At 45.0% G+C, this 15669-nt stretch overlaps 1 protein-coding gene across 3 annotated transcripts in view; it reads left to right on the top strand.

Moving 5' to 3' along the window:
* The window catches only part of LOC134212843 (CCR4-NOT transcription complex subunit 1), a 39711-nt gene that overhangs the window by 12947 nt on the left and 11095 nt on the right, over window positions 1–15669 (top strand). Inside the window, exons 1-10 of one of the 3 annotated variants that reach the window (XM_062691064.1) lie at window positions 3044–3186; window positions 3324–3623; window positions 4491–4671; window positions 4736–9045; window positions 9102–9239; window positions 9328–9957; window positions 10019–10372; window positions 10429–10986; window positions 11076–11317; window positions 11379–11589. In XM_062691064.1, the coding sequence (XP_062547048.1) occupies window positions 5002–9045; window positions 9102–9239; window positions 9328–9957; window positions 10019–10372; window positions 10429–10986; window positions 11076–11317; window positions 11379–11589 (6177 nt within the window). In that variant the 5' untranslated portion in view covers window positions 3044–3186; window positions 3324–3623; window positions 4491–4671; window positions 4736–5001. Of the gene's footprint in view, window positions 1–3043; window positions 3187–3323; window positions 3624–4490; window positions 4672–4735; window positions 9046–9101; window positions 9240–9327; window positions 9958–10018; window positions 10373–10428; window positions 10987–11075; window positions 11318–11378; window positions 11590–15669 lie in introns of those variants that run through there. The other 2 variants (XM_062691063.1, XM_062691062.1) reach the window with 2 other exon arrangements.

The raw sequence follows: 15669 nt of genomic DNA, 5'->3' as shown, positions 1-15669 counted from the left end.
AAAAAATGGGTATGTACATCAAAAAGATTGGAAAAGGAAAAAAAATGTCGAAATTCTTATCAGCATATTGTAGATCAAGTTGTAGATCAAACACATTTTACGAAGGTCGAGAAAGGCACCATCACCGCTAGGTGGATTAATCTGGGTTTTTGTTACCGATACGGATATGGAGGTACATTTCAGTCACGAAAAATAGACCTGTTGGCCGCCGCGCCACGCCGCCGCCGGTGATTTTCTCACGCTACCGCCGCCGTCAAAAGTGAATCGACGCGCAGCTGAATGGAAATTTTTGAAGGGCTAGTAGGGTAATAAGCAGGGATTGAATCCTAAAGAGAATGAACAAGTCTCTCACTTATCATCTCTGTATACATATACGATATGTAGCATACCACGAGAGACTTTTTTCGCAAGCTGTCATGATAGAGAACTGATTCTGGAGGAGTTTTTTTTCGCACTTATATACAAGTTTGATAAATTTGTTATCATGGCTTGTTATGATTTGGAACAATTTTTGCCTCTCTTTTATCGTTGTTCGTTATCTATTGAGAGCGATTTCTGCAAACCCTGGTAATGAGTTTCGTACATTTTGTAAAAAGATCATTTTAATTGGTAAGTTTATCCTTTCGAAAATATATAGTTTCAGTCAAGTTCATATTAAATTTATCTACTTCCAAGTATGCAGAAATTATTGGATGGCAAACGACCCATTAACCCATTAACAAGCATTAATCGCCTATAAACATTTTCTGGAAAAAATCGAAACTGTGGGTGGGATTTGGGTTAGAAATTCTATGCGAGATATGCAAAAAATCAGTAGAAATTTCTGGAGAGTAGTAAATTAATTTAGGAAAAGTTCTTGGTGGAATTTCTGGAGGAACTCTAGGGAGAAATTCCTAGAAGAAAAAAAATGTTGGGGTTGTATACAAGACACGACCGCTCGACGTAAACTGGGTAAAATCATATATAGTACTGAACCAATTCAAGACAAAATTTTCAAAACGACTTATCTGCTTTTGTAAACACAGATTCAAACGACGATTTGACGAATCTGATAGCTCACCCACGCAAACCAACACCATCAATAGGTAAGGGAAGGATTCCGCTACCTGTTGATGGTGTTGGTTTGCGTGGGAGAGCTATCAGATTCGTCAAATCGTCGTTTGAATCTTTGTTTACAAAAGCAGATAAGTCGTTTTGAAAATTTTGTCTTGAATTATTCTCACCTTCACTACTACCCATCTTTAGCAACATCTCCTACTCTGTGAGGAAGTAGTGACCCCACTGTCTAGCAGCTGGGCCACCCCATTCATACACCCCAGTTCAATAATTGATAATACCTTAAAAGTAGGCAATTACCAAGGATTGGAACGCGCTGTATAAGCGAAAAATGAAAGAACTAAAATTTTCAATAGTTTAGCGTTCATAATCAAAAGTTTCAATACTACTGGCGAATTGGTGGAGAGTTTGCGAATCGGTTGATATATAAATCTTTAAAATCTATTGAAAGATGAAGGACCTATTAACGTTACAAATCTTACATGATTTCGTGACGGTCTCCAATTTTGAAATTTTCATTTTACACCCTGTATCCGAGTCTTCCCCTTAGACGTAGTTTACGTCAAAACTAGTGGACATTCTACGGGACTATTAGTAAAAATCTTAATACCGTGGACCCCCGATAATTTGAACGGTACCTCATTCAAATTAACGGGGTTCATTTTTAATTTGAACTTCTGGTTACTCTATAAGCATCAGAAAAACTGGTTTCTGGCTGCTCTCTTTGCTGGTTTGTTTTGATTCTGCGTTCCATTTCACGATGTTCCATTTTTCTTCTCTCGATTCCACGTGGTAAATGACGTTTGATCCATTTTTAATTTGAACGATGTTCAAACCAACGGGGTTCAAATTAAAAAGTGTTCAGATTAAAAACGGTCATATTACCGGGGGTCCACGGTAATAGATTTACGTTTCTGAAGGAAGTCACACAAAAAAATCGTAATTGCTCCTTTGGACATTCTAGACTCCACAGACATGCTTAAAGGGACTTTGGAGGAATTGCTCCAGAAACTTCTGAAAAAAATGCAGGAAGCTCCGAACGAATTATCTGAGAGATTTGCGGACGAATTTGAGGAACTTCCGAAGGAATTCCTGGAGAAAAATTCCGAATAAATACTTGAAGAAACTTCATTAGGTATTCCTGGAGGAATTTTGATTGAACTTTTGTAGGAAGCAACTGGAGCAACTTCTCCTGAGGAATTCTTGGAGGAACTTCCGGAGGAATTTCTGGTGGAACCTCCGGAGGAATTTCTGGAGGAATTTCTAGAGTAACTTCTGGAGGATTTCCTGAAGGATCTTCCGGAGGAACTTCTGGAGAAATCTCTGGAGGAACTCCTGAAGAAACTTCCAGAAAAACTGTTAAAGGAATCTCCGGAGGAATACCTGGAGGAACTTCCGAAGGAATCCCTGGAGGAACTTCCGAAAGAATCCTGGAGGACCTTCCGGAGGAATTCCTGGAGAAATTTCTGGAGGAATTCCTGGAGGAACTTCCGGAGGAATTTTTGGAGGAACTTTGTATTCGCTCAATCGATTCTATGGCTTATTTAAGGTCAACTTTCCCAAGGAATACATATTTTTTGTATGGTGGATACGAAATTTTGGAGTTGGTTTACGAAGTTGCGATTGAGGCGGATTTAATTTCGAAAGAATCTGTGAGATATCTATTTAGGCTTTGGTCCGATAATGTTTTTCGCCGTGTCATTTTTGCTAATTTTCTTTGTTATGTTTTTCTTAACAATCATTAATGGTTGGTGCTACCGCTGGTGAGATCAACTTCTCACTGCTGGACATTTTGGAAGTGAAATTCCAATTGGATTGTCATGGACGAACTCACCGGAGCACGTTCGTTGATGTTAATAGTTGCATGGAAAAAAATGCAAGTGACTGGTGCTTGCTGTCTCCGCTCATCATCTGCACCGACCCGACGGCGACAGCCGACTCGCGAATCATTCGGCCATGTTTGATCGTCGGAAGTAAAAGTGAAGCAAAACGATCCTTCTTTTTACATACAGCTACGGCTTGGACGATTGTTTGGTGGCTAAAAAGCGAAAAAAATTCGTCCTCAACCGTGCATCATGGAATATCCTTCATTGGCGAACATTATTGAACGTTGGTGATATCGATAAAAGTGTAAAACAGTGCAGAAAAATGTTCCACGAATCCAACCCACTAATTTTTCTTTTTTGCTTCTTTTTTTCTCGGTGCGATTTTTTTCCGGTCGAACGCGACCGATTCCCGTTTAATTTTTGCATCATGCCCGACAACAGTTTGTAAAAGATTTTGGATTAGAAGCTGATCGTCATTTGCTGCGCTGTTTATTCTCTACGGTTGATTTCTCCTGCTCGGGTTCGAAATCTGGAGACGCTGCTGCCAACAGTACCCCGGGACATTCCAGGAGCAACAGCACCAGCAGTAGTGCCAGCAATAGCAACCACAACAGCTACAGGAGCGGACCGTTGTCACTGCAAGCCCGATTGCTGTCGACGGAACTGGTCGGGCTGCTCACAAAACCGCAGCTCGTTGGGAACATTTGCTTTGCCGTGGACAATCCGCTGCCGCAACAAAGGGTAAGAAACTCCCGTTTCGCTGCTGGGTTTGTTAGGAATTTCACCGTTCATGTATGGGTGAATTCTTTCGTTCTTGTTTTTCTTTTCTCTTGCATTGTACCTAACCTTAAAATTATGGAAGTGTTAAATAGGGTTACCAATCAAGTTTAGAAGAAAATTAGTTTTTTGATTTTGCCAATTTTCACACAATTTTTGAGAAATTTTCAATTCTTTGATTTTTTACCATATAGACCATTATATAATTTTAATTCACCAAGTGCAACTAATACACTGGCATGCGCACACGGTGAAATTGCGTGTTTTAACTCTATGAATTGGTCTGAAGGTTCAATTTGTTCATTTTCGCTGTTTGATTGTCCGATAATGAACATGACTACAACCTTCTTAGGTGGTGCGATTAAGGATTAAGCGTATGAGTAAGCACCAATTAAGGAACAATTTATTAATCCCGCTTAAGTTAAGCGAATGTGAAATTGAGCCAAGTTTTTAATATGGTTGTGAAAAAATCCACATGTATTCCACGTAAAAATATAAAACAAACCTTTTTTTGTTTCTAATGCAAAGAAAAAGAGCTCATCGAGTTATTGTCCAATATAATTTATTATAGATTTAACCAAGATTTTTTTATGTACAGGTTATCCGACTTCGTCAGTAGATGGGAATAACCAGCGCGGGGAGGGGGGGGGACATACATTTTCAGTGCAAAACGTAAACAAACGAGCATAAATTCCATACAAAAATCTAAGATGGCAATGTACAACAGTTGTACAAGAGTTGTGGATATTGACAAGTCGGATAACATGTACATAAAAAAATCTTGGATTTAACTTTGATTTCCAATGATTATATTTTTATCCTTCACAACAGACACTAACCCCATCGACAAGTCTAGTAACTCAAATCGTTAGGACCCTCAACTGTTCACCGATTCAACAAGCCGCACTTGCCCTCGCACTTATTCATTCATCGCATCCGGATATTGTGCGAAGTGCTGAGGAGAACGCTCGAAGTTGCATTGCCGAACTCATTCAATCTTATATCGACCAAGGTATTGTCCAAAACATTTCTCGATTGCAGTTTGACTTTCATTAAATATTTTCATTCTTTTCTAGACACAAACCAACCAACTCAGGAGGGAAGTCTTAACGACGTATCTCCTGAACTCCTGCAGCACATACTATCGTTAATTTCTCACGACAAGCACCTGGACTTCGGTCTATCAGACTCGACTTACGGAAAGTTTGTACAGCAACTGTGCCGTGACTTTCCTCGGGAGCGGGTTCCATTGATCCTCGCTCCGCTGCTGTATCCGGAAAATTCGGAACTTTCAGCCGAGTCGGTCAAATCGAACACTCAGTCGCTGCTGCTTTCTTCAATCATGGATACGGCCTGGGGAAGTCTTGTGATGGAGATCGGATACGGTTTCACTGCCTCGGTGGAGGATTGTAAGAATCATCTGCTGAAGGTCGGTGGTCGCGAGATTTCCGCCCAGGATGTCGCAAAGATCATTTCGTCAATGTGTCTCACCCATGCGTCGCTTTCGGAAAGCAGCATCAATTTGCCGACGCCTAGTAGCTTCTGGCCTCAGGGCAGCGATCCCGGAGGAAAAGGGAAGGACGGCCAAAATGGCGGGTCCAGTTCTGAGAACAGCACCTGGAAGCCGGAGATATTCGTGCAGGCTTTGAAAGAGGTGGTTCCCAGCTTGAACTGGAAGGATGTTTGTTTGGGTTTGGATCACTCCAATTTTCTGATTAAGGATCGACCAGGATTAGCATTGCTGTTATCTATCGTCAAAATGGGAATGCAGGCAAGCGGTCTGGGGCAGAACTTCCCCGTGGAATGTGTCTATCAACGGTGGACGAATGTGGAAGGACAATTGTCCCTAATAACAATGATTTTGAAGAGCCCCGATCTGTACTCGTTTGCAGACCACATTTACACGAGTGTTTCGGTTGATCTGCTGAAGACTCCACCGGAAACGGATAATAAGGAAGTTGCATCGTGGTTGTCACTTCATCTAGTGGACGTTTTGTTGTACATTGCTGACAACGGATTTTACGCACAGGCGATGGAGATTTTCAAGATACCAATTCAACTGTGTCCGGACATTCTTTTCATGGCATTACTGCAAATCAATCCACCGGTAACTGTCTCTCGCCAGGAATTGTTCACTACGTTAATCCCGATATTTCTCGGCAATCATCCAAACTCGGGTACGATTTTGCATCACGCATGGAACAACACCAGCTTTAATCCCTCGCTGAGACACATTATTCTGCATTCGATGAGCGAATGGTATCTGCGTGGAGAGAGTGATCAGTCACGACTGTCTCGGATTCTAGACGTTGCTCAAGATTTGAAAGCCTTGTCTAACTTACTGAACGTTAGATCGTTCATATTCATCATTGATTTGGCATGTCTCGCATCTCGTCGCGAATATTTAAAACTGGAAAAATGGCTAGCGGACAAGATTCGAGAGCATGGGGAACCGTTCGTGAAGACGATCATCAAGTTTTTGCAGCGTCGTTTCCCTCAGATAATGATGGGAAAATTCGCCGACGAGCAGATCCCTAAATCGGCCCAATTACCTCCGGAGACCTTGAGCACTATTTTGTCCTGTTTGCAGGCCTGCGTTGGAAATGTGAGTCCTGAAGTCGCTGATATTATCATGAGCATGACTCAATATAACATTCTTTTGACCAGTAAGACAAGAGCACAGCAAGCTTCGCAGCAACAACAGCCACCGCCACCTGGAGTTGTAAGACCGCATCGTGTATTGGAAGCTCCCTTCAGTGCATCGACATTGGGAGGTCAAATATTTCCAGGGGCGTCGGTTGAATCCTTATCTGGGTTGGCAAATAATATGGCTGGGCTCAATTTGGGAGGACCAGGCAACAGTGCATTCAGCTTCGGAAGTGCTCTTGGCAATCTGGTATCGACTCCAGCATCGCCATCTAGGCTGCTGGCCGGACCATCGAATAGTCCATTCCCGTTGATGTCGATGCCTCCGACGGCACCCGTCGGAAACATTGGACGTTTGCCACAAACTCCAACTGGTGACAAACTCGCTATGGCTACTGCCGGGCAGACTAATTTTGCCGAAATCGGAATGCAAGCTGTTTCCAAGGAGGTGGAAGATGAAGCCAATAGCTACTTCCAACGAATTTACAACCATCCGCCACATAACACACTGTCTATTGATGAGGTTCTGGATATGTTGCAGCGATTCAAGGATTCCCCCATCCGTCGGGAATGTGATGTGTATCAATGCATGCTGCGTAATCTTTTCGAGGAATACAAATTCTTCCCCCAGTATCCTGATAAAGAGCTGCAGATCACTGCTCAATTATTCGGTGGAATGGTAGAACGAAACCTGGTAACAACTTACGTTGCTCTCGGATTAGCGTTGCGTTGTGTGCTGGACGCGCTCAAGAAGCCGGAAGGCTCTAAGATGTACTACTTTGGAATCACGGCTCTCGATCGCTTCAAAAATAAGCTGCATCTGTATCCAAAATACTGCGAGTACGTCCATGGAATTCCACACTTTGATCAGTTCCCACCGCACTTGATCGAGTACATCGAGTATGGAGCGCAAGGTCAAGAGCCCCCGAACAAGACCCTCGGACCGGGACCGTTGCCGTCATCAATCACTCAACTTCTTCCGGGTCCTTCCGGAGTAGGTGGTGGAAATCCGCTCTATCGTACCAGTTCCGCCACGGGAACCAGTAATCTCACATCAGCTGCTCCGCCGGCCGCACCCAAAGTAAATCTTGGATCTCAACTGGGTACTACCAACCAGCCTCCAAGGGTCAAGTCCATTGCGAATGCTACCAACATCGACACCCTGCTAGTGGCTACCCAGGAAGGTGAAGAGAAGATCATCAATCCACCGGATGCTATTCAGGACAAAACTGCATTCATCTTCAATAATCTCAGTCAATTGAATCTTCAGCAAAAGTGTGAGGAAATCAAAGATATTCTACAGAAAGACTACTACGTGTGGTTGGCCCAGTATTTAGTTTTGAAGCGAGCATCAATCGAAGTGAATTTCCATGTTCTGTACTCGAACTTCTTGGACGCTTTGAAGATTCAGGATGTTAACAAACTAGTAACGAAGGAAACTTTCCGTAACATCAAGGTCCTGCTTAGATCAGACAAAGCAATCGCCAACTTCTCCGATAGAAGTCTGCTGAAAAATTTGGGACATTGGCTCGGAATGATGACTTTGGGTCGAAACAGACCTATTCTTCACTTGGACATTGACATGAAATCCCTACTTGTCGAGGCATACAATAAAGGCCAACAGGAGCTGCTTTATGTTGTTCCATTTGTTGCCAAGGTACTGGAATCGTGCTCGAAAAGTAAGGTCTTCAAACCACCTAATCCATGGACCATGGCAATTATGAATATTCTTGCTGAGTTGCACCAAGAGCCGGATCTAAAACTGAATCTGAAGTTCGAAATCGAAGTACTATGCAAGAACCTTAACATAGATGTAGGAGATTTGAAACCTGCCATCTACCTGAAGGATCCGGAGCGCGCACAGAACATCGAGTATCAACTATCGCAGCCTAAACCTGCTAAGGAACTGCAACCGATCCAAGTTATCCAAGTTACAGAAGAAATTGCATCCGCCGGACCATCTGGATCACCAGCCATGCCCGTAATGGATCCATCGCTAGCCGTCACTGGTCCACCGGAACCGCGATTCCACTACTCGGACATCAACATCACCAATTTCGCTTGCATCAATCAGCACGTCATATACTCCCCCAACATTGCACTTCTGCACACCCATCCTCATCTCAAGCAGATCATCAAGAACGCCCTGGAACGAACCATCACCGACTGGATCACGCTGGTAGTCGAACGCAGTGTTAAGATCGCATCTAAAACATGCGAACAAATCATCCGAAAGGACTTTGCACTGGACCCCGACGAGCTACGGATGCGAACGGCGTCGCACAATCTTGCTCGCAATCTGGCTGCCGGTATGGCGATGATAACCTGCCGGGATCAACTGATGCAGAATATTCAGAACAACATCAAGACGGCGTTCATGACTACGCTTAGCCCGGCCCAGAAGGAAGTGGCAGAAGCGGCCGCGAATCAACTGGCAGCCGATAACATGGAACTGGTTTCGGCGTTTATTCAAAAGACTGCTATTGAAAAGGTTGTGCCGGAAATGGACAAACTGCTCTCAACGGAGTATGAAATGCGTAAGATGGCTCGCCAGGAGGGACGTCGCTACTGCGATCCCAGTGTGCTGACTTATCAAGCGGAACGGATGCCGGAGAGAATTCGTCTCAGCGTCGGTGGCGTGTCGCCCAGTCAGCTGGCGGTGTATGAAGAATTTGCCAGGAATATTCCCGGATTCCAGCCGATTACTGATCGTGACAATGCTCTGTTTGCTCCTAAGTTGGTAAGACTTATTAGGTTTGTGGTAACTGAAATGGAAATTGATTGTTTAAATTTTAGCAGGAAGCGCTCCCAACGGTCGCCCAGTTTCCCACACCGGCGGCTGTTGCTCCAGATGAGATAGGAGTGCTTTACGATGAGCTGGCCAGCAAAATGGAAGTTTTCATTAGCAGCGCAGTTAATGTACCTCAATTGCATGTAAGCACAGACGAATACTTTATATCGCATGATAATAAATATCAGAAAATCAAAATTAAAATAACCATAAATCCTTTCCTAAATTTAGGTCCACGTCAACAACATGCACACGCTGCTGGAATGTCTCATCATTGCACGTCGTTCGCGGGACAATCTCACTGCATGTAATCTGCTAAATAAAGCGGTCGAAGGAATCATGGAGGGCCTGATGAACATCCCGGACCATATCGATCAAATCAAGTTGTTCCGCGACATTCACCTACGTGTGATGCGGCTGCTGCAGGATCCTCGCGCCTTTGGACCGATTTGGACCAACAAAGCCATCACCCGATACATGCTGGAATGTCGAGAGGAAATCCGCTACAATGTCGAAGCGGTCGATCTGCTGATCTCTTCGAGTTTTGTTAACATGCCACAATACGATATGATGTTGATGCAGCTGATGGACAACGGAAACAATTACGTAGCCGTTGTGTTTGCCATGCAGCTTGTGCAGACGTACTTTATCGACGAGCGTCAAAATACGGTTATTACCGACAATGATTTGCTGAATACAATCGAATTGCTGGCCAGACTAGCGGCTCATCCGCGAGCACCGGAAGGTTTAGCTCATTTGATGGAAATGCTTCGATCGAATCATGATCCGAACACATTCCTCGTGGATCGAGCCCACGCTGGACCTACGGCGCACATTCATTCTGGTATCATCATAGCCAGGGTGAGTAACCTTTAGTTATCCTATTGAATCACCTTCGCATTATTCTGCACTTTTAACACAGGCCACCGACATCGAAGACCCGCCGGGATTTGCCGAACGAGCAGAGTACCTGCTAAAAGACTGGATTACAATTTTTCACACCCCTTCCAATTCGAAGGACATGATTAAAGCGTTCGGAGGTTTCGTCAACAAGATGAATGTATACGGAATACTGAAAGGAGACGAACCGCTGACGAGATTCTTCCGTCATGCCACGCAATCCTGTATCGATCTGACCTATCGCAACATGAACGATCCGAACTGGAAAACGAAAATCTTCCAGTGGATCGATGCTTACGTTAGGTTGATTGCTATGCTTGTGAAGCATTCTGGGGAGGGTGGTAGCACCAGCACTAAATTGAATTTGTTGAATAAGGTTTGTATGCATTGCGTGTTTAGAGCTAATTAGGCATTAATGTGTACCCTTTTTAGGTCTTAGGCATCGTGGTTGGCATCCTGATGCAGGATCAAGAATTGCACGGCACTGCTTTCCAGCAGATGGGCTACCACCGTATCTTCATTATGCTTTTCCTGGAGTTGAGTGCACATGATCCGGTGCTAGAAAATATCAGTCTCAGCGTGATCACTGCCTTCTGTCACACGTATCACATTCTGCGACCATCATTAGCCCCTGGCTTCTGCTATTCCTGGTTGGAGCTTATTTCGCACCGGGTATTCATCGGACGCATCCTGGCGTCCATTCCACAGCAGAAGGGCTGGTCCATGTATTCGCAGTTGTTGATCCAGTTGTTCAAGTATTTGGCTCCGTTCCTACGCAACGCCGAACTGGCCAAGCCGGTTCAACATCTCTATAAGGGAACACTGCGGGTGCTGCTTGTTCTGTTGCATGACTTCCCAGAATTTTTATGCGACTATCACTTTGGTTTTTGCGACGTTATACCACCGAACTGTATTCAGATGAGAAATCTGATTCTGTCGGCATATCCACGGAACATGCGTCTGCCGGATCCATTCACTCCCAATCTTAAAGTAAGTTTTTCATATTTTTTTTTGCGTAAACAGAGTCAAGTCTTTTTTGTCAAATTTTGATACAAACGTTTCATTATCTTTCGAAACAGGTTGACATGTTGACCGACATAGGAGGTTCGCCACGCATCTTTACGAATTATGCTGCCGCAATAACTCCCAGCAGTTTCAAGAAAGATCTAGATTCATATTTGAAAGCACGATCACCGGTGACGTTCCTTTCGGAGCTGCGTAGCAACTTGCAAATCTCAAACGAACCCGGATCTCGCTACAACATCCCGCTGATGAATGCTTTAGTATTGTATGTTGGCACTCAGGCAATCGCTCACATTAGGTAGGATAAAAAAAAGAATTTAAACATTCTGATCCCTAATGCTTGTTTCTATTTGGTTAAGGTCGAAAAATTTGGGTCCCACGATGGCAACCATCGTCCACAGTGCCCATATGGATATCTTCCAGAATCTAGCGGTAGATTTGGACAACGAGGGTCGATATCTGTTCCTGAATGCGATTGCCAACCAGCTGCGGTATCCGAACAGCCACACGCACTATTTCAGCTGTGCGATCTTGTATCTGTTCGTAGAAGCCAACTCTGAAGCGATTCAGGTAAGTTATTCTAGGATCTCTATTACTATACCAACAATATGAATAGGTACATACGAAAATATGTCCTCTACGCGAACCTTAGATATTTGGACTCGCCTACCAGTAGACATGAATGAGATGAGTCGATTTCGTCTCATAAGGGAATCAATCATTTGATTCAAATGGGAGAGCTACGGCATGGGTGTCAGGTATAAAAAAGCAAACATGAATGAGTAGGTGACAGATATTAAAAAAAAAGGAGAAAAACCTTGGGGATTCAACCTCATGGTTTCTATTATTTTACAGATTTGGAGTTTTTGTGTAACTTGATAGCGAAAATGGTATTCTGGTGCACGTTAAATATTTTTTATTCCTTCTTCGTGTGTTATAATAGCGCGGGGTAGTTTTGGCGTGTCCACAAAGTTCCACCGAGAATAATTCCCAAATTGGAATTGCGATTTATATCAAAAATACAAATTAGATTATTGTGATTAATCTTGTGTCTTTCATGTAAGAAATCAACAGACTGATCTCAGTTCGAGCCAGCAGCACGTACGGACGTGTTTTTTGCTCGCGCATTTTTTCCAAGTGTTTTTTCTCGTTCGTTCGCTGTTGACGTTTTCCCTTTGTCGCGTTGGCGTTATTTTCTCCCGGACCCGTCATGAAAGACTCAGTGGCCGATTCGGTCGCTGGAAAAGCTCCTAAGCGCACTGCTCTTTTAGGAGCGGGTAACCCCTCCAAGCAGCTTTTGAAAAGCAACGTGTTCTCGTCGTTTCCGCTTGATGACGCCGGCAATCCGCCGAAAAAGAGGAAGAAGCAGCAATCGCAGCTGCCGCAGGTGCAACCGGAGCGGAAGGAGAGGTGCCCGCCCGTGTTTGTAAAGGGCGATCCGCCGGATTTACACCCAAAAATTTGCCAGCTGATCGCTAAGGGGCTGAAATGTACTTTTCGGCTCTGCAGCGAGGGCGTGAAAGTGATGCCGGCAAACAAGGACCATCATCAATCCGTCGTGGAGTTCCTCGAAGTCCACAAGTATGAGTACTACACTCATGACCACCCCGGTACGAAGCCGATCAAGGCTTTGCTGCGAGGACTCCACGACATGAAGGAGACTGCTCAAAGCAGAGCTTGAAAGTTGCGGACTGAAGCCAGTAGCCGTGCATGAGATCGCTCGTCACGACAAGGCGAGAAGATATCGCGACCAGCTTTACCTGATCCATCTGGAGCACGGCTCCATTACTTGGAAGGACCTGAAGCTGGTTGGCGCTATAAATTACACCGTCGTTGACTGGGAGCGATATCGGCCAGTGCACCGCGATGTCACGCAATGTACCAACTGCTTCAATTTCGGGCACGGCACCAGGAACTGCCGCATGAAGCCGCACTGCAACAAGTCTGGCGAACCAAATCCGACTGACGAGTGCGACAAAATGGAGGTGGCTGATCCCAAGTGCGCCAACTGGCGACAAACATCGGGCCACCACAAAGGGCTGTCCAAAGCGAGCCGAGTTCCTGGAAATCCGGAAGAAGGCTTCCACCAGGACCATGCCGAAGAAGAACCGTGTTCCTGTAATCAACGAGGTGAACTTTCCAGCCATCCCGGCTCCCCGTCGTGTGATTCCAATACTCCCACCGCTACAGCCGCACAAGCGACTGGCAGCGGCAGCTGCATCGGTCTAAGCTCTAGCATGGTCGACACCATCCACCAGCGAATGGCCCCCACTCCCTCCTCCTGGGTTCCGTCGGCAGTCGGAGTCCCATATTTGGCCAACTGTTTTCCAAGCTGAAGTTCAGGCTATTCTTGAATGCTCTAAATTATGCTTACGCAGAAATTATAGGCATTCAAATATTTGCATAATGTCTGACAGTCAAGCAGCATTGAATGCTTTGAAATCAGCAATATGTAGATCTAAACTCGTTTGGGAATGTTTTCAGTCACTCCAAACCTTGGGTAGTCGTAACAAAGTGAACCTGTATTGGGTTCCTGGTCATTGTGGCATTGAAGACAATGAACACTATCAATTACGTGGTGCGTCCGGAGACGCCGGAAAGTATCGACCGCCAGCTGTGCGCCATCGAAGAGGCAATCTCGGTGGCCAGAGAGCAGCATGTCCCGACGGCTCGGAAGGTAAGCAACTCCTTAAACATCGATACACTCACCAAAGATTTGATTCGATTGCGGAATGTCACTCGCAGGCAGTTTCAGCGTACTGGACTGCCTGAGCTTAAGGCACGCTGCAGTCGAATCACAAAAATTATCAAGGCCAGAATGGTGGACCTCAAAATAATGACTTCTTGAATAAGATCCGCACTCTCCCAGATTATGCTAAGCCGTTCTGTAAAATGACCAAAATACTAAAATCCAAGCCTTGGCCCATTTCACCTTTGATCCTACTAGACAATAATGGCTCTAAGGATCGCTTGATAACTCCTGCAGAGAAGGTCGCTGAAATAGGTCGTCACTTCATCAGCTCACACAATCTTGGGCAGAACATCGTCAGTCCACACGAAGCAGCCGTCAACGAGCATGCTAACAACATCCATTTGATTCCCAACGACTTCTCGGAGGAGTTGGAGATCTCAGCTGGCGAATTGACGGCCTATATCAAATCATCGAAGAACATGAAGGCCCCAAGACCCCAGCATCCTGAATCTCGAGCTCAAACACTTGAGTGCTCCGTTCTTTGAGCACCTCTCGCTGATCTTTAATCAGTGTCTCCGGCTCAACTACCTCCCATCGTCCTGGAAGTCAGCGAAAGTCATCCCCATCCAGAAGCCTGGGAAGGATCCTTGCTCCACCAAAAGTTATCGTCCCATCAGCCTTCTCTCAGGATTATCCAAGCTATTCATCACCGGTTACTTGAGTCTGCCGAAAATCTCAACATCTTGCTCGAGGAACAGTTTGGTTTCCGACGTGGTCGGTCAACTGTACACCAACTGACTCGAGTTACCAATGTCCTCAGACGTCTCAAAAACATCCGCCATTCCCTTACGATGTCGAGAAGGCATTTGACAATGTATGGCATGATGGCCTGGTGTACAAACTACAACGCTACAATCTTCCCAGCTACCTGGTGAAAATCATCAACAATTACCTGTCGGCAAAGACATTCCGGGTCTCAATCAGCGGAGCGAGTTTCAATGCGCACAACATCGTCGCAGGCGTCCCCCAGGGCAGTATCCTCGGCCCCCTGATTTTCAATCTGTTCACCTCCGACATGCCAGAACCTCCAGAAGGTGGCATTCTGTCTCTGTTCGCAGATGACACCTCCATCGTCTACAACTGTAGAGTGATCAGAGCGCTAGTACAAAACTCCAACGAGGCCTGGATGCCCTGACAGAGTACCTCACCAGCTGGAAGATCTGTATCAACGCGGCGAAGACCCAGGTCATCATTTTCTCCCACTCTAAATCCCCTAAACATGTTCCGCCTGGGGACTGTAAAATCATCCCCAATGGCACGACTGTGGAATGGGCCAATGAGGCCGACTACCTTGGCTTGACCCTCGACAGCAAGCTTATTTTCAGGCAACAGGTTGACAAAACGGTGACAAAGTGTAACGTTTTGTTGAAACTACTGTACCCTTTGATCAACCGCCGGTTGTCATTGTCCCTGAAAAATAAGCTTGCTGTCTACAAGCAAATCATCCTCCCTGTGATCGAATACGGCATGCCGGACTGGGAGAGCTGCGCTAAAACCCACCACCTCAAACTTCAACGGTTCCAAAACAAATTCCTGAGGATGTTCCTCAACACCCCTCCCAGGACAAGAACATCGGAGGTCCACCGTCTGGCCGGCATAAAAACCTTACATGAACGCTTTGGTGAGTGTAGAGAAAAGTTTAGGGTCCGTTGCTTGCATTCGGATCAGGCTCAAATTAGGGCGCTAGTTCCAATCTAAATTATCAAATTTTTACACGGTGTGTCTACGGGGAAACATTATTTTTCAAAAATCAGTATCTCTGAAACACCCACCACGTGAAAGCAGATGGTCTCCTCTTTCATATAGTGGGTAAACTAAAATGTTCTATCGGGGGATCTAGAACAATTTTTATTTTTTTCACTATTTTTGGTGCAAATTCCATAGAAATCTCAAATGAT

Source organism: Armigeres subalbatus, chromosome 2 (genome assembly GCF_024139115.2).
Source record: "Armigeres subalbatus isolate Guangzhou_Male chromosome 2, GZ_Asu_2, whole genome shotgun sequence".
Lineage (NCBI taxonomy): Eukaryota > Metazoa > Arthropoda > Insecta > Diptera > Culicidae > Armigeres > Armigeres subalbatus.
The sequence above is the reverse complement of the archived record's forward strand: the minus strand, read 5'-3'. Positions and strand labels throughout refer to the sequence as shown.